Source organism: Lolium perenne, chromosome 1, assembly GCF_019359855.2.
Source record: "Lolium perenne isolate Kyuss_39 chromosome 1, Kyuss_2.0, whole genome shotgun sequence".
NCBI lineage: Eukaryota > Viridiplantae > Streptophyta > Magnoliopsida > Poales > Poaceae > Lolium > Lolium perenne.
In genome coordinates, this window is record NC_067244.2 from 128,269,730 (window position 1) to 128,288,661 (window position 18,932).

General features: G+C 43.4%; 2 protein-coding genes and 1 long non-coding RNA gene across 7 annotated transcripts in view; all 3 read left to right on the top strand.

The window, feature by feature from the left end:
* Positions 1-18,932, top strand: part of LOC127301711 (large ribosomal subunit protein eL39) — a 149,330-nt gene that overhangs the window by 37,394 nt on the left and 93,004 nt on the right. The gene's annotated exons all lie outside the window — the stretch shown is intronic.
* Positions 844-4,765, top strand: LOC127301691 (uncharacterized). 4 transcript variants are annotated; one of them, XR_007852335.2, is made up of 4 exons: positions 844-1,402; positions 1,521-1,622; positions 1,703-2,942; positions 3,023-4,765. It is a non-coding gene; the product is annotated as an uncharacterized lncRNA (long non-coding RNA). The 4 variants fall into 4 exon arrangements; XR_007852349.2 differs by having other exon boundaries at positions 1,703-2,753; positions 2,841-4,765; XR_007852334.2 differs by having other exon boundaries at positions 1,703-4,765.
* Positions 9,965-10,797, top strand: LOC127301702 (uncharacterized). Its single transcript, XM_051331969.2, has one exon. The coding sequence runs from the start codon at positions 9,989-9,991 to the stop codon at positions 10,661-10,663; it is 675 nt and encodes a 224-aa protein (XP_051187929.1). The 5' UTR covers positions 9,965-9,988; the 3' UTR covers positions 10,664-10,797.

Here is an 18,932-nt window from a genome sequence, read left to right on the forward strand (position 1 = left end):
TAGTGGAAGATTGGAGGCCATCGGGTGGTCATAATTCTTCTGATGTTTAGGATACATCGTTGAGGGTGATTGAACGGATGTGATTTCTCTAATGTTTGATGTGAAAGTGACTACCATCTCTAACTCCAATATAATAGTAAAGAGTAGGATGGCAACCAAGAAGAACAAAGTGGAGAAGGAAATTGAATTGTGTGTTGTATTTGTCCAGTGTGTGATCAGGACTCGGGACGTAGAAGATGAATATCATGCAATTGTTGCATGCACAACACAGACGCAAAAAGTGACAGTGGAGTCTGAAGATCACTCTATTTGTGGTCCTGTGATTCATGACATCAGGAACATCTCAAAGACCTTTACTTCTTGCTCTTTTCGTCATGTGAATCGAACCTTAAATGTTGCTGCTCATTGTTTAGCTAAACTTAGTGAATCTTTTATTTGCTCAGTGTGGCGTGGGGTTGTCTGTATCCGTGAGACACTTTGTAATGACATTATGATTATGTGATCAATAAAGCCCACGTTTCCTTAAAAAAAAACCGCAAAAAGTGAGATGCGCATTTCTCCTATAAAGGATGCAACGCTACTCGGCCTCCCAGGGGCTTTGCCGGGCGTTTTCATCGTGAGCGTTCATTGACCCAGCTGCAGTAAAAATCTCCTCCCGCTTTTGACATCAGCCGTTGGATGCGGTCAATTTCTTTTGCACCATCTTGCCTTTGAAACGAGTCAATGAGGAATGGGACCAGTTACGTGCGGGGGCTGCCGGTCGGAGGCTGCCACACACGCTCATCCGGGTCACCTTCTTCTCATATTCGTAGACGGTGGTGAAAACCTAGGCGCCCAGGCCACTCCCCAATCCGCAGCCGCCTCTCCTCTCCAACCGCCCGCTCCTTCTTCCCTCGTCTCCTCTCCCCCAGTTCTTCTCTCGTTTTTCCTCGATCAGTGACTACTCGCGGTGGAATGAGGGCTCCTACGACGGCGGCTCACGCACGGCGGAGGAGCTGGGTCTAAGTCCACAAGATGTGGCTGAGAGGGCCGACGGAGGTGGGGACGGGGAGAAGATGCAGAAGGACGATGGCACACAGGGGCTGTGCTCTTCCAGGCTGGGAGGAGAGGATGCGGGAAGGGGTGAGGGCGCACCACCTGCCGCCCAGCGGCGCCGATGTGGAGGAGCAGCGAGGGGCGGCTCTGGGGGCAGTGCTAGGTGGTGGAGGTGTTTGTGGCAGCGCCTAGCCTAGAGAAGGAGGCCATGGGAGGCTCGGTTGGGTTGGGGGAATTGGCCTGGGTGGGGGAGACAGGGAAAGAAAGAAGAGAGCAGGGGATGGAAGCCTCAGCTCGAACGTAATGAGAGCCGTCGGTAGTGAAACCGTCCTCCTCCGCCGTCCTACCTCTGGCGACCTTGCCGCAGGTATGGAAATCCTCCTTTTCTATTTGATTTATGTGCAATGTCAATCTCTTCTCTGATGCATATACAATGTCTATTGCGTGTGGTTTTTTAATTAAGATACGGGTTTGTTAATTTCTAGATTAAATATTAGATCTGCTTCTCAAAAGGATGTGGTTCAGCCTGTTGTCTTTCGCCAGGTCTGATACAACATCAAGTGGAGATTCTCACAGAGAGCAGATAGGTGAGATTTCTCTGCTCTTTTAGTTAAGTAAATAAACTTCACATCGCTATCTAATTCCCTTCTTCTGTGTTCATATTCAGTTCCATTTCCTCAGAAGCCTGCTACTACATCCTTGAGAATTGATCAATTTGTGCGCTCATATATTTTGAAACGATGTGCAAGAGCTTCTTGGTAGAACTGGATCTATTTGCAGATTTTGGATGGATCATATCAAGACCCGCTGCTATGTTGTCGTTAACTTCGTTATAGATGCGCAGTTGGATTTTCTTTTTCTTCCAATTCAGTTCATCTACTCATTCGGTTAAATATGACGCCAGCGCGCAGGATATTAAACTGCAACTCCTTATGATTTTCTTTTAAATGTAAAATTGCATACATTTTTCTTGGTGAATCTTCATGCACGCCAAGCCATGCACCTGTTTTGCCATGAAATATGGTCTCATTGTTACTTAAAAACATATTTCGAGTCAGTTTCTTTGTGCATTGCTTTGAGGTGGCATATCCAAGCCTCTTATATGTACAACGCTCCCTATTGTTAGTGCATATAGTACTTGTGAACATAGTTTAAACTATTATGCTTCTTGGAGAGAGCTTTTTTAATTCATGGTTGACTGTTAGACCATTAGACCTTTTTCCTTATATTCTGTTCTGGATATTAAATGTTAGGTAAATTAGTACAATAAGCTATTTTGGCTTGCATCGATTTTTCTTCTAATTGCTCCTTTTCTGAATTGACAACTTAATTAACTTAAATTTTACTTTTCTCCTGTGTTGTTTTAATATTTCCAAAGGTTATTACTTCGCGTGGAAATTTCTCGATAAAATGAATTTATACAGAGTTCTCTTTAGCTGTTGCTTGTTGTTCCCATTCTGTCGAGGCATATCTCCCCTGAAAATGTTTCCATGATGATTTTGTATGTGAGTCAATTAGATTATTTTCTCTGATTTTGGTTTCGTAGGACAAACCGAGAAGTGTGGTTAAACTTTAACCTCACCCTGTACTGAAATTGTTCTTTACTACAACAATATAGGTAATTAGGTATTAAACTACAACTCCTTATGATTTTCTTTTAAACCGTCCTCCTCCGCCGTCCTACCTCTGGCGACCTTGCCGTCTCGAAAGGATCGCAGGTATGGAAATCCTCCTCTTCTCTGATGCATATACAATGTCTATTGCGTGTGGTTTTTTAATTAAGATACGGGTTTGTTAATTTCTAGATTAAATATTAGATCTGATTCTCAAAAGGATGTGGTTCAGCCTGTTGTCTTTCGCCAGGTCTGATACAACAGCAAGTGGAGATTCTCACAGAGAGCAGATAGGTGAGATTTCTCTGCTCTTTTAGTTAAGTAAATAAACTTCACATCGCTATCTAATTCCCTTCTTCTGTGTTCATATTCAGTTCCATTTCCTCAGAAGCCTGCTACTACATCCTTGAGAATTGATCAATTTGTGCGCTCATATATTTTGAAACGATGTGCAAGAGCTTCTTGGTAGAACTGGATCTATTTGCAAATTTTGGATGGATCATATCAAGACCCGCTGCTATGTTGTCGTTAACTTCGTTATAGATGCGCAGTTGGATTTTCTTTTTCTTCCAATTCAGTTCATCTACTCATTCGGTTAAATATGACGCCAGCGTGCAGGATATTAAACTACAACTCCTTATGATTTTCTTTTAAATGTAAAATTGCATACATTTTTCTTGGTGAATCTTCATGCACGCCAAGCCATGCACCTGTTTTGCCGTGAAATATGGTCTCATTGTTACTTAAAAACATATTTCAAGTCAGTTTCTTTGTGCATTGCTTTGAGGTGGCATATCCAAGCCTCTTATATGTACAACGCTCCCTATTTTTGTTAGTGCATATAGTACTTGTGAACATAGTTTAAACTATTATGCTTCTTGGAGAGAGCTTTTTTAATTCATGGTTGGCTGTTGAACACAGTTTAGACCATTAGACCTTTTTCCTTATCTTCTGTTCTGGATATTAAATGTTACTCCCTTCGGTTCATATTAATTGACTCTAATATGGATGTATCTAGAACTAAAATATGTCTAGATACTCCATATTGAAGTCAATTAATATGAATCGGAGGTAGTAGGTAAATTAGTACAATAAGGTATTTTGGCTTGCATCGTTTTTTCTTCTAATTGCTCCTTTTCTGAATTGACAACTTAATTAACTTAAATTTGACTTTTCTCCTGTGTTGTTTTAATATTTCCAAAGGTTATTACTTCGCGTGGAAATTTCTCGATAAGATGAATTTATACAGAGTTCTCTTTAGCTGTTGCTTGTTGTTCCCATTCTGTCGAGGCATATCTCCCCTGAAAATGTTCCCATGATGATTTTGTATGTGAGTCAAATAGATTATTTTGTCTGATTTTGGTTTCGTAGGACAAACCGAGAAGTGTGGTTAAACTTTAACCTCACCCTGTACTGAAATTGTTCTTTACTACAACAATATAGGTAATTAGGTATTAAACTACAACTCCTTATGATTTTCTTTTAAATGTAAACTTGCATACATTTTTCTTGGTGAATCTTCATGCACCTGTTTTGCCGTGAAATATGGTCTCATTGTTACTTAAAAACATATTTCAAAGAGTTTGATATTTCGTTACCATGTAACATGTTGGGTTACCTCTGCTGCACTTTGACATTATGGACTGTGTAATGAAATGTGCTTTCAGGCGCTAAGATGGCCTCAGGGAGATGTTAAGAAGAACCGAGATGTTGATGGAAGCTGGAAGGTGCTTTGCTTGGACAAACATTCCAGTTTGCTGGACTTGAACCTGATGAAGCTGAACCCCTTGAAAGGGGAACTTCTCCGCCCTTATGAAGAAATGGCGTCAGGAGCTGACCTGTGAAGCTTTAGTGAGATGATCGGCAATACCTTGTGGCTTTGTAGGCTTATTCCTGTAGCTACCGGAAAGTGTTGTTCCCTCTCGGCTGTTCCCATTTTCATTTTTCTGCTTTGTTACTATAACGTGATGATGTGACTGCTTTTTTGGTTGCATATTATTGGAACCCAGGGAGAAACCCTTTCATCCGAAAGCTTCAACTATTCCATAAGAGCTTCGACCGGATCTGATCACCTTACAGCTATATACAATGTTGTTCCCTGCAAGCCAATATTACTGGAAATTGGGTAAATTTTTGTAGAATGTACATACGAATTCTACCTCTTAGGTTCATGTCAATACTAATATGATGCTTATAATACTGTCTCGCTTTTGCCTTTGCGCCGGGGCGCAACAGGTCATCTAGTTGAGGGAATTGTCGACAGAGAAGAAAATTTCCTATGACAAGACTGGATTGGTTACTGTTCACCTAAATTCAGTTTCGAAAGTTAAGGAGCAGTATTGTTATCCATCTCAAGCGAGTGTGGCATCTCCGAAACAATAAGGTGCACGACGACGTGGAAGAAACTATGGACCAGAGCAACGGCACCCTAGAGGCCTAGACTCGATTATGTGCACATGCACTGAGGCGGCGGTGAGAACCAATCTTAGTGGCACCTCTTATCTACCGCGGATTAAACCTTAAGTTTAACTCTTTGGTATATTTGATAAAGGCAGATTATTCAATATTAAACTTGGTTAATCTCAAGACTTGCTAGTTAGATTTTGACTTAGTTTTCCGAAGGTGCTATGAGGTTAGGAGTACATGCATACGTTCGTAACACTACAGGAAAAAAAGATTTTGCCGTGCAACTATTTGCACGGCAAAGGCTTTGAGGTCGTACGGCAATGCAAAGGTTTCTTTGCCGTGCGACTCGCCAATGACGCACGGCAAAGGTTGTTTCTTTGTCGTGTGCCAAACATGTTTTTATCTAAAAAAATGTCCCAGTTTGGGATTCAAACCTAGGATGCAGAGTAGGAAAAGCGTGCAACCTTACCACTGGACTAAGTGTTCATTTGCTAATAACTATACCACGCCACGTCTTTTGAGTTGAGACAAAATTTAGTTTTTACATCTTTGCCGTGCGTTTACACTAGGCAAAGGCTTCTTTGATGTGCGTTTGTTAAAAACACTAGGCAAAGTCTTGCTTTGCCGTGCGTTTGTTAAAAACACTAGGCAAAGGCGTGCACGGCGATGTCTTTTGTGCTTTGCCGTACAACAAATCTTTGCCGTGGGCTGTGTTGGTCCATTGCCGTGCAACTTTCTTTGCCGTGCGCTCTCTTCCGTCGTTGCCGTGAATCGTATCTTTACCGTGCGCTCGTGTCTGTCGTTACCGTGGCCAAGATCTTTGCCGTGTGTTTTTCTCCGTACGCACGGCAAAGATAAGCTGCACGACAACGCCTATTTTTCCCGTAGTGTAACGGTATATTAAGCGTCTTAGTTTGTACTATGTTTAAAAAATAATTAAGAGGGGTTGAATAGGCCGGGACGGCTATCGGTGCATATGAAACGTCGTCCGTTATGGCTTCTCAGTTTCTTTATCCGTGTCGGTGTTCTTGATTGACGAATTCAAGTCGCTGCCTCTCACACGACGTCAGCACTGACCCAGCTCGTTCGTATCATTGTTGCCAAAAAAGAGTGGCTAGGGCCGGCGAAGCTGAACTTAATCAATAATTCGCCAAAGTCTAAGCGAAGAACGGACACGTTAGTACACTGAAAGCAGAACAGACACGGAAAATCTGAGGAAATCGCTATAGTCGTTTGGTGAAATGGCACATCACCATTCACCGGAGACCAAACCATTGCATACGTGTATCCAAATCCACTATATCCAGAGTTCCAGATGCAGGAAAAGTCGACGAAGGCACGTTTCGCATCATCCATCGATCTGATCCTGCATCTACAGTTCATATTGCAAATTGTGTAACTACATTCCAGAGTTGAAGACGCTGGGAGAACCAACCTGTGGTTTGGTGGTTAGGAGGGCAGTGACATCCCAGCTCATCAGAGTTTAAACCTCAGGTTTAACACTTTGGTGTTTCATTAAAGGCGAAATGTTCTCAGTGGGAGGCTACATTCCCGTCGACAGCGAGATGCATATGGTGACTTTGTCAATCTCAAAACCCGTTGGATGTAGTTTCTTGGACACGCAGTACCTCGGAGGTGCTCATAGGGGTATGTTGTACGTGTGTGCATTCATAGAGGTGAGTGTATGTGCGTATATGTATGTACTGTGTTTCGTAAAAAAAAAGTTAAAGACCCTGACACGCAAACTCGCAGCAATACGTACCTGCAAAAAAAACTTACAACGATACTCGTCTTGCGCTGCTTATGGCATGTAGAAAGGTTTACCTAGATAAGGGGTGTAAATGGATAGAATAATTACACACCGCACTTGTTGCCGTATCCGTTTTAGAGAATTTATATTTGTTCTAAAGAAATCTGGAAATAGTGCCTGAATATCCATATCCAAAAATTATTTCAGATTATTAGCTATTTTTTTATCTAAATAATTCAATTTTCATCAGAAGCATCAAACATAATGGAATATACTTATTTATTAGTTAGTGAGTTAGCTAGTTCCTCCATTAGAAATAGCACCCTTACATAGAAGTCCAGATTTGTTAGGATACTTAGGCTATTAAAGCATGCGTCCGTGTAATCTTAGCCCTTGTGTTTACGTTATTACAAGCATATGAAACTGTTTTGTTCATATCATTATATTATATTATATTATACTCCCTCCGTTCTTTTTTAATTGACTCGGATTTAGTACAACTTTATACTAAATTTGGATCAATTAAAAAGGAACAGAGGGAGTATTTATTTACTCGCTTGTGTTGCATTATGTATTTATGAGAGTTTTGTTAAATTTATTTTTATCAATATTTCTTTTGTATGGTTTGTCGTCCTACTAATGCTTGTAAATATGTGATTAATTTATGATTTCTTCTCGAGTCCGCTTTATTTCCATTCCGAATCTGTGGTCTTGTATATCCTTATCAGAGCGGCAGCCGGTAATTATCTGATCCCGCTCCAAATCCGTAAAAAAAATATGTATAGGATATGATAAGAGTAAAATCGTTTCCGATCCATCCTGGTTACATCCCCACCTAGAATACGATCGATAAAAGTTTTATTTGTGAATGCGGTAAAAGTTATTTCATCAACATATCTTACAAAAAAAAGTAGCATACAACTGAAGGCGAGATCTGATAGTCCTAAAATGCGATAATATTGATATTGTATCTGTACCACTTGGAAGTTCACCTAGGAGCCCAAACGTTTCTTGAGGCCTCCACGTCGTATGTTTCGGGCCACACGGAACCCTAGGCGACAACTTTAGACTACTCACAATGGAAGTATCATGCATCTCATGCATGCAAAAAACAGATGTGGCAGTGCAATTAAAGATGAGAGATATGATTGTAGTACTCACTCCGTCTCAGTTTACTAGTCTTCTCCGTATCTCTAGGTCGCCAATTTAACCTATATAATTTAAATTATATAATGCAAAAAATATATCATTAAAAAATAGAACATCTAAATTTTTTAATGATATATTTTTTATAACATGTAACTAATCCTAACTTGATCAAATTTACGACTTAGGAGTACGCGCACGTCTAATAAACTGTGAGAGAGGGAGTATCGTAGGTTGATACCGTACCATGGCACATAATACTAGAAAATTTAATATCAAATACATATATTTGCATTAAGATTCTACAAATCAATTAATATAAGAAAACTATGATCCTAGTACATGATACCATGCATTGTAGATATAGTAACATGTAGTAGTATCATACACATGATATTTCTGTATGATAGTACTATGCATTGTGAGTAGTCTTAGCTTCTTCCGTGCTCTGAGCAATTCTGTCGTCGTCGCCAGTGGCCGCTGCTGAGATTTATAGTAGTTAGAGCATCTCTAACAATAACCGAAAAAGTGGTCGAAACCGAAAAAGACCGACGAACATACGGATCCAGGCCGAAAGTGGGCCAGAACGGAGCTCGAACTCAGGGTCTGGCCCGTAAAACGAGTTCAGGGGCCCGAGAAACTCGGGGGCCGCCCCATATTAAAATGGGTCGCGGATGGGAGTTCGGTTTCCAAACCCTACCCCCTCTGTCGCTTCCATTCCCTCCGCCGCCGCCAGCTTCCGCTACGGCGAGCAATCCAGCTCGTAGCAGCCCCCATTCGCCCCAGCTCCACGACACGATGGCCTCCCATGGTGGCTCAACAGGAAGTGGCGCGGGATTGGGCGGCAGGGACTCGCCGCTGCGGCCCCCCGTGTTCTGCACGGGCGCGGAACGCCGGAAGTGGAACCGGTCGGAGGGCGTGCGCAAAAGCAGCGCCCGCCTGTGGACGAACCGGGGGCTCACGCCCCCAGGGAAGCTCGCGAGGTACGCCACGGCGGCCACCCATCTACGACAGCTCCGACGAGGAGGAGCTCGTCCCCGCGCGGGAGCCCATGTTCTCCGCGAGAGATTACATGCACGACTCCAACGAGGAGGACGCCGCGGTCGCGCATGTGGCTGCGATCTCGGCAGCGGAGGCCCGCGTGCGCTTCCGCTGGAGGAGGCGGACGCGCGTCCGCCAAGTTCGTGAGTACGAGGCGGCTCGTCGGGAGGAGCGTGTCCGCCGCGTCAAGCTCGAGATAGTCAAGCTTGACGATGAGGAGTGAAGCTCTTCACCCGCGTCGACACCATCGTCCGCCTCGACGCTCCGCTACCACCGGCACCGCTGTTCGCATAGGCCAATTTGGCTGCATTTTGCTTAAAATTTGTTAGCACGGTTAGGTGTAGTAAGTAATTTAGGTTTGCTAATCGGATTATGTAACTTATGATGCTCAATCGGACATCAAATGCCATCTATATATATGATCATAGATGAATTTTCCTGCGATATTTTAAATGCATTTTTTTTAGTTCGTGTTTTACGGGTTCTGTTCTGCGCCAGCTGCAAAATCTTCATCCCCCACGTTTTTGGAAGACTGAAAAACACGTTATTCGGTTCCGATTTTTTGGTTACTGTTAGAGATGCTCGTATAAAATGTGATAATGTTGTATTTTTACCACTTAAGTTTGCGTGTTTATTTTCTTCTAAAGCCCGAGTCTCTAACTGTCTACCATTTGGTTGGAAGTGAGATTTGTATGTATACACGGTTGTCTAATTAACGGACATAATGTTACTACTTGAAACTTTGTATGAACTTCAGCAGAGTAAATAGACAGCCGGCCATGACTTTTCATGTGGAGAAGACGTGACCGTAGGGGCATTCTTGCATCAATTTTCTGCACTAATCTGACTAAGTGACTAGCAGAGTAGACGAAGTCCAAGTCAATTTTTTTGACTAAACCCAAACACGCACTATCATCAGCTCCCTCCCTATATATATCACTTACCACGGGTACCTAGCAAATCATCTATCCACACACACACCGATAGCCATCACAAAATGAAGCTTCAGGTAACCGCGGTCGCCTCCCTCCTGGTGGCCCTGGCCGCGACGGCCGGAGCTGTAACCTTCGACGCGTCGAACACTGCCTCGGGCACCGCGGGCGGCCAGCGGTTCAACCGGGACGTCGGCCTCGCGTACTCGAAGAAGGTCCTCTCCGACGCCTCCACCTTCATCTGGAACACCTTCAACCAGCGCGCCGCCTCCGCCCGCAAGCCAGTAAACGCCGTCACCCTCGTCGTGGAGGACATCGGCGGCGTCGCCTTCACCAGCGCCAACGGCATCCACCTCAGCGCCCAGTACGTGGGCGGCTACTCCGGCGACGTCAAGAAGGAGGTGACCGGGGTGCTGTACCACGAGGCGGCGCACGTGTGGCAGTGGAACGGCCAGGGCAACGCCAACGGCGGGCTCATCGAGGGGATCGCCGACTACGTGCGGCTCAAGGCTGGGTTCGCGCCGGGGCACTGGGTGAAGCCCGGGCAGGGAGACCGGTGGGATCAGGGCTACGACGTCACCGCCAGGTTCCTCGACTACTGCAACTCGCTCAAGCCAGGGTTCGTCGCGCAGCTCAACGCCAAGATGAAGGGTGGCTACTCCGATGACTTCTTCGCGCAGATTCTCGGCAAGAACGTGCAGCAGCTGTGGAAGGATTACAAGTCCAAGTTCGGAGGCTGAATGGTTCAGTGATGGGCTTTAGTCAGTCATTGCTCCTTCAAGTGTGATGGCATATACTATATTCTAAATAAGTCATGCATGTGATCGGAAAAGCAAGTAGTAAAATATGAATAAATGAATTTGCCAAGTCTAAACCGACTCTGAGCTGCACCTTACCAATTCAAGTTGCACAAAAGAAAATTGTGTGCATTTTTTCGACAATTAAACTACTCTTTCCAATATATGCTCCTCGTCAACTCTCATCTCACATGTCACAATACGGTTCCTTCTTGCTAGAGTGGAGACTAGTGTCGGTTTCACGAATGTGTGTACAAAATTGCTGGGCAAGAGTTTGTGTTCAGTTCAAGCGATATTCACTTTATTATTTGATATTCTTGGGCAAGAGTTTGATGACCTCAAACAGGAAATCGCTCTATTCTAGTCTAGTCATGCCATGGCTGGGAAGCATGCAGTAAACTGAATGATGACAGCCAAGATTAATTGCTGATGCAGTGTATAATGTTTCTGACCTGTGATGGCTGCTACTCAAATATGAGTAAACTGAATGTTGCTGACCTGTGATGGCTGCTACTCAAATATGACCTGATATGTTTCTCCACCAGAAAAAATATAGTATAATGTTTCTCCATTGTTTATTGTAAAAAAGAAACAAACCAAACAAGCCCATCTAAGGCCATCGTTGGAAACTCACATGTCTGTGGTGCATATCGGTAACCTAATTTGCTTGAACTCATAAAAAGGAAACAAAGCAGACTGTGGTGCATATCGGTAACCTAATTTTTCTTACATGTGTTATGTATAATAACAAAAGCCTTTATGTGAAGCTGAAGCGATGAAGTTGTAATTCAACATAGACAAACTGATCTAAGGTCATCGTTGGAAGCTCACATGTCAAGATAGTAAAACATCTATTGAAAAAACATGGCACAAAGTATCACATTCCCGATATGAGTTTAGTGAGAATCAAAGTGTTAGAATCCACACATAAACTAAAATGTGCAAAACAAACATAAGAAAAAAGGCATGTAAATACACTATAACTTTGTTCTAGAAGTTTATGTGAATTTTGCCCACAAAATTCACAGGCCATGGATATAGACCCTTCTTTTCTTAACTACAACATGCTCATCGGCGCAAACAATGTAGAATTTAGATCAACCTAGGGTCTTGTGAGAGCTCCAAAGTTGACTAATCATAATTAAATAAGACAATAATAATAGATACAATAATGATGTGTTTTGCATTGAAAACTCTTGCAGATATATCTATATAAATGATAATTAGCTAATGAAGATTAGGAACAATATGAAGACAACTCTTTCTCTCCTCTTGCCTTGCTCCTTCACACCTCGGGTGAGTTGTGAGGCCGCAGGTAATGTGAGTCATCCTCCTTCCGTGTGAAGCAAAGTTGCCGGTCCTCCCTTAGAGGTAGGCTCACGAGAGTAAATGGCACAATGTCTTCACACACGATTCCCATGTACACACTCACATGGGTAGTACGTGATAAACCAAGGATCCACAAATTCGATGTCATGGTTCATGCCAACACCCCCTACGAGACACAAGTACATACATATTGGCATCCTTTTAATATCATATAAATCTTCATCAACTTGTAAACACAAATGTACGTATAGTTGGTTTGTGTCCGTGTGATAACATTTCGGTTTGCATGGACAATGCTAACAGAAGATTATCGCAAGTAGGCATGTGGCGGCAATAATCAGTAGTTGTTTCAAAACATTCTTAGTGGCATCCTTCCTTCTTGTTAATCTTACCCCAGTTCATAGCCACCATGCACATCCACCGAAGAGCGGCGAGGAGCAGTCCAATAAGAGTTTTTAACCCACCTCGTAGAGATTCAAGATTGACTAGGTAACAACACACTTAACCATCAACATGAACACCGTCTCATACAAAAGGTGATATACATTCATGAGATACACAAGCCATCAAACATCATTTTTGATCCTTCATGGGCTAAGGGGTGAATCTACCATCGTAACAACCCAACCAATGGTCGGTTCTAAAGAGAGATAGAGCTTCCCGACATATAAGTATCATAGTGAATTAATGATTAAACTTAACCTGTGCTACCGTTAATTTGTTGAATTGACAATTTCTCTAAGGGTAAACATATGTTGTCCGCCCATTCATCTAAACGATAAACACGGATTCTTTTCTTCCAATTCTGAAAATTAGATGAAAATATAGCGATGATGATTCCTGAATCGGTACGTCTCATGTTGAGGCGATTGATACGTCCAAAACGTATCTACTTTTCCGAACACTTTTGCTATTGTTTTGCCTCAAATTTGTGTATTTTGGATACAACTAACACGGACTAATGCAGTTTTCAGCAGAATTGCCCTGGTGTCTTATTTTTCTGCAGAAAATCAACTTTCGGGAAAATCCCCGAAAATAATTGCAATGGGTCTATTTTTACAGAAGACCCACGGAGCAAGAAGACGAGACGGAGGGGTGCCACGAGGCGCGCACACCACGTGGCGGCGCGGTGGGCCCATGGCCACGCCGTCACATGGGGACGCCGCCTCGGCCAGCCCCAGGCGCTCCCCTCTGGACTACTTAAAGCCCTTGACCTAAAAACGCACGGGAGTTCGACCAATTTTCCAGAAGACATCCAGAACTCCGCCGCCACCGAAAACCTTATTTCGGGATCAGAAACTCCGTTCTGGCACCCTGCCGGGACGGGGAATTGGAGGAGATCATCGCCATCATCGCCACTGACGCCTCTCCATCGACCATCCATGTTTCCCCCATCCATGTGTGAGTAAATCCCCGTTGTAGGCTGAAGGGGATGGTAGGGATTGGATGAGATTGTTCATGTAATAGCCATAAGATTGTTAGGGCATGGTGCCTAGTATCCGTTGTTGGTACTTTTATGATATTGTTGCAACTTGTTATGCTTAATGCTTGTGTAATAACCCAGAACATAGGAACAACGAAGGGTTGATTTAGAAATGGGATGTGCATTTCATCGCAAAACGGGGGAAATTTTCGCGCCTTATTGCAACTAAACCTAAGAGGGATTGAGGTTCTCTCTCATTTTGCACTTAGGGTTAGGCAATGTGAGTTAGGGAAATTTCGACATGATCTCTTTTGTATCTTATTACTTTGGGAAATGATTGCATTTGATAAGTGTCAAAACATTTAACAATAAACATTACACAATATAAGTAATGAATTCATAATTCAAACAAGTTATAAAATTCAAATCACTTTGAATTTCAAAGTGAGTATCAAATACAATATTTAATCAAGAATATAAACATTACATAATACTAAAGCTCATAAACAAAACTTGAGCTTTATTGATATAAACACAAATTACAAAGTCTTTACAATATTCTTGATACAAGAATTGAGAAATAATGAACAGAAATAAAAAGAGGAAAATTACAAGTTATTCTAAACTAAAACTTAGACTATGTGACTTGAGGATAATCTTCTTGTTATCTTCCACTTCAAACCTGCAAAACAAATAACAAAGAACTAACCAGAATATAAGTGTTAGCAAGTTCAGTTTGGACAGTTAGCAAAATAACACAGAAATTCAGTTTGGACAGTGAAACTGTCACTGCACACTTGTGCTTGTCCAAATTCCTGGACAGCACAAGATAGGCATAGGCAGACCAGAACTGAGCAGCCACAGTGGGCTCAAGTTTCAGCATATGAAGGCTGTTGCTAACCAAGCAACAGCAAGGCAATGCAAGGGGTGAGTCACAAAATAACCCAGGCTTGTGTGTCATGGCCAGAGTAGAAGTAGGGACCATATAAATAGCACACAAACCCTAGAACCATGACAGTCGACCAGATAGATAATTCACCAGGTAAGGGTGAAGCTAGAACCAACACAAGTTCATCCAGTTCTTGTCAAGAACAGAACCAACACACAACCACTCATCCCCAGGAATCATGGTGACCTGAGAAGCTCAACCAGAATCTGGAGGTGAAGGGCTGTGCACAAAACCCCAAGTCTGCAACAACCAAATATTTCAATCTAGGAGCTGGAACAAGGTATACCAAGTTCCTGGACAGATCCAATGGATCTGATCCATACAATATGCATGATATAATCATGGGAGTGAGCAGATGCTCAAATGGGTAGATCATCACTTGGTTTTCACCAAGGATTACTGCCAGTCTAAAAGCCACTAAAAATGGAAAGCATCTAGATACAGATCTTGTACACAGAAGCTAGCAAACATGCACAGATGCACACACTAGCGAGATCATATGCACAGATAGCACCAGTAGATGTATTGCAAGGATTAACAGCTAATAAAGACTACACAGTAAACCCTAAGCTAGTAACCATCAGTAAACCCTAGATTTCATCAGGCAAGCATATTGGCATTCATATCTAGTATGATCCCCAAATATGCAAGCAAAGGTTGAGTAGCCACAAGATCCAATCAAATAAGTGAGCAACCAATCAGTAGCAAGGCTACTGAGGTCACATCACACTTAGCACCAATTAGAAGAAAGCCAACTATAGCACATCATTATCCAAGAATGGATTCAGATTCATTTGCTTGCTAAACAATCATGAATAGCAGATTTAATTGCAAGCAAGTCATTTAAATCATTACTGCATAAGCAGTGCATCATAACTTAATTAATTCAAGCATGAATTTATCACAGATCCATGCTTAGTACTGACAGTAGCATACTGTTAAGCAACACAGCACCAACCACTAGATCATAGCCACTGGAGCAAGTCCAGTAAGCTTGAATGAGCAATAGCACAAGTAAGCAGCAGCATAATGATGCTTGAGCATTAGCATCAACAAGGAAAAGGAATCACTTAGCCACAGAATTAATCAGTAAGCCATCACTGACATTTAATTGATCAAATGGATCAATTGAATCAAGTCAAGCTACACAGGGAAGCTAGCCAACAAGCAATGGATGATACAATGGATCATTAGCTTGCACAGGAAGCACAGAGGCATTTCACAAACACCACTGGCACACACAAGTGTCACTGATGCACCACAGTACACCTAGACAAGCAAGTATAACATGCCAGTAAGCACAAGCAAGCCCATAAGCAAGTACAGCATGGTATAGCAAGCACAGCAGAGCATAGCAAGAACAGAGCATGCTAGGAGCCACAGATAAGCAAGCAAAGCATGAATAGCAAGCAAAGCAACACTGGCTAGTACCAGAAACTGGTGATTTGGCCATGAGCTTGCAGCAGATAGAAGCACTGGAAGATTAAGCAACCATGGCAGAGCTCTGGGTGATCACAGGATCACCAGAGAGCAACAGAGCATGAGGAGGAAGAAGTACAGTAGTAAAGGAGGCACAGGCATGGAGAAGAGAAGGAGGAGGTGAAGCAACTTACACGCGCCTGGAAGCAGAAGCTAGGGCATGGCGAGGCAGTGCTCGCGTGGCCATAGTGTAACAACCCAAAAATTTCAAAACAAATAAAATGATTTTTCCCTAGTTCCAAATTTTGGAACCAACAAAAACTTTTATTAAAATAAGATTGATACATCTAGATCTTGTTTAAATCTTGTGTTTTGCCCTGATGAGTGTTATTATGCTTATGTGCTAAACCCTAAAACCCTAAAGTGATCAAGTGAAGATCACCCACCCAATAAAATAAAAGAGAAAGAAATCAAATAAGAAAAACCTCAAACCCTAATCTTCTCCAATAATCATTTGGATCTGTTTTGAGAAACCAAAATAAAGTAGAAGACATATAGGGGCATATAACCCTAATAGGTAAATCTTGAACCCTACCTTTGTTTTTTTTATACTAAATGGTGGTGAACCATTGTGAACCTCACTAAACCCTAAACCTCACCCCTCTCTTCACCACCCTAGTGAAATTATAATAAAAGGAAAATAAATAAGAGAAAGGATATGTGCCTATGGCTATTTTTATAAAACTTTACCCTAAGACTTTCTACTTTGCTTAGAGGTTTGGAAAACCTTCATCCACCTTATCTAGTACTTCTCAAACCAATTCCAAGTTGAAACCAAAGAAAATAAAAAGAAACTAAAAAGGCCATAGAGGCATATGCGAGTAAAATGCAAATTTGTGAATTTGAGAGGATTGACCCTAGGACTTGTTGTGAATGGTTGGATCACTTCCATATGCCATTTCAACACCCAACAACATCAAATGGGCCAAGAACACTCAAATCAAAAATCAAATGCAACATATGCATAGAAGCATATGTGGCACATAGCCATTTCACCAAACTTTGACCTATGACTTTAAACCTTGACCAAATGATGGGAAACCATCTCTAAACCCAATATAACACTAAATTGACCCTAACCCATGTCCAAGTGAAGCAAGGGGAAACAATTTACAAAAATAATAAAATTTGAACCTCACCTCTTATGTGTTATGGCCAATTTTGCAAATCTTGGATCAAGACCTTTTTGAATGGATTCAATGGTTTGAAAATGTTTCTAAACTAATAAGAATCACATTAGAGCCAACCAAAGTCAAAACAAAGGGAGAGAAATCAAATAGGGAGAAAATCCCATTTTCACTCAATTACACATAGAGCCAAAATTGCAAATCTTCAACCAAGGCCACCTTTGCTTGATCTCTTGCTTGTAAAACTCTTATATATGATAAACAAACACAATTGCATCAAAGAAACAAGAATCCAATCAAAGGAAATCTCAATTTCATTTCACATATGATAATGGTCATATGTCACTTTTATATTATCTTCACCACTTTGCACCCTTTTATCTTCTGATTCCTCAACCAAACTTAGTCAACTATGACCATGTCATCCAAGACCATGTCAAGGTCAACAACTCCCATGTTGACCATCCCTGCTGAAGTTGACCAGGTTGACCAGTATAGTGTTGCCAAGTGGAGACTCTGGATTAAAGAGAAGATCACCTCACTTTTGCCATTTTGCAATTCTTTTCCAAATTGAACCCCACCACCACCTTTCCATCTCTATGAATATATGAATGAGATCCACCAAGGGAATTTCCAAAATTTGAAACTTTTTCTCTTTCGGCCATATTCACAAACACCTTGTGTGCACCAACCAAATTTGAGCCCATACTGATTTTCTTTTTGGACTAAGTCCAACCCTGACCATCCCTGCTGCCCTGGAGCTCCATCACACCTCCCATCATCAGTCCAAGCCACTGTACCCCTCTCTCTTGGTCACCATGACCAAAAACCCAACCCATGCCGGCCACCATTGACACCCTCATGCCATCCTCATCTCTGGCCCTCTCCAACGTGCACCAGCATGTCCCTGGTGTTCCCCACACTCCACTGCGTCGAATGGACACCAGCCCCGGTCGATTCATGCACCACAGTGGCCAGGAGCGCGATGCCCAGACGCGCCCAGGGCGTGCACATGCGCGCGTAACGCGCCCGGCGAGCGCCGCAGACACGCACGGCCACGTCGTCGTGCCACCAGCTCGCGCCACCTCCGCCCTTGCTCGCTGCACCAAACGCGTCCCCACGTCACCCGCAGTCACCCGAGACACGGCCATTGGCCCGCGGGAACGCCGCAGCGACGCCCACTCCGACGACCATCCGCCATCGCACGAGAGCTCACCGCCGCCGTAGTGCCTCGTTTTCACCACAATCAAGCACGGCGTGACCGCCATGACAACGCCAACACGCTCGCGTCATCGCCGGCCCCCGAGCTTCCACAGCAGACGCGTCGCCATGGTCGCCCCTCCACAAGACACCACGGCCATCTCCGCCAGCTATAAATAGCGCCCCTCAGCCCTCCCTCTCTTCAGACAAACTGCTCCCCTCTCCTCACTGATCCTTCTCCCCCATCCAATTCCACTCCACCTCGCCGGAGTAGCTCGAATCGCGAGCTCAAAGCCGCCGGAGCCCACGGAAGCTCTGCGACGATTGGAGCCTCCCCAGCACGCGAAACTGCTACAGGCTGCTTCCCCTTCCTCGACAACTTCGTCTCCGCGCCTCGCCGACCCTCTCCGCGCCGCCGGTGAGCCTCCGACCCCCCACCGTCGCCGCCAGTGGCCGCGCCTCTCGTCGCCATCGACGAAGGCCGTGGACCGTCCGATCTGTTTCTAATCGGGCGGGCCAGGTTGATCGGTACCGTTTCGGCGGCTAAGTGGCGCTGACAGTGGACCCCACTGTCAGGTGGCCCGTTAGCATCGCCAGCGTAGCTGGGCCGGCCCAATTAAGTTCCCGCCCCCGTTTAAATTCAAAAGGGTTTAAATCTTTTTCATTTATTTTACAATCTGATGCTAGATTCAAAATTTAATAGAT

Bases quoted from the DNA above. Each gene is read 5' to 3' on its own strand.
- LOC127301702 (XM_051331969.2), top strand. From the start codon at position 9,989: ATGAAGCTTCAGGTAACCGCGGTCGCCTCCCTCCTGGTGGCCCTGGCC.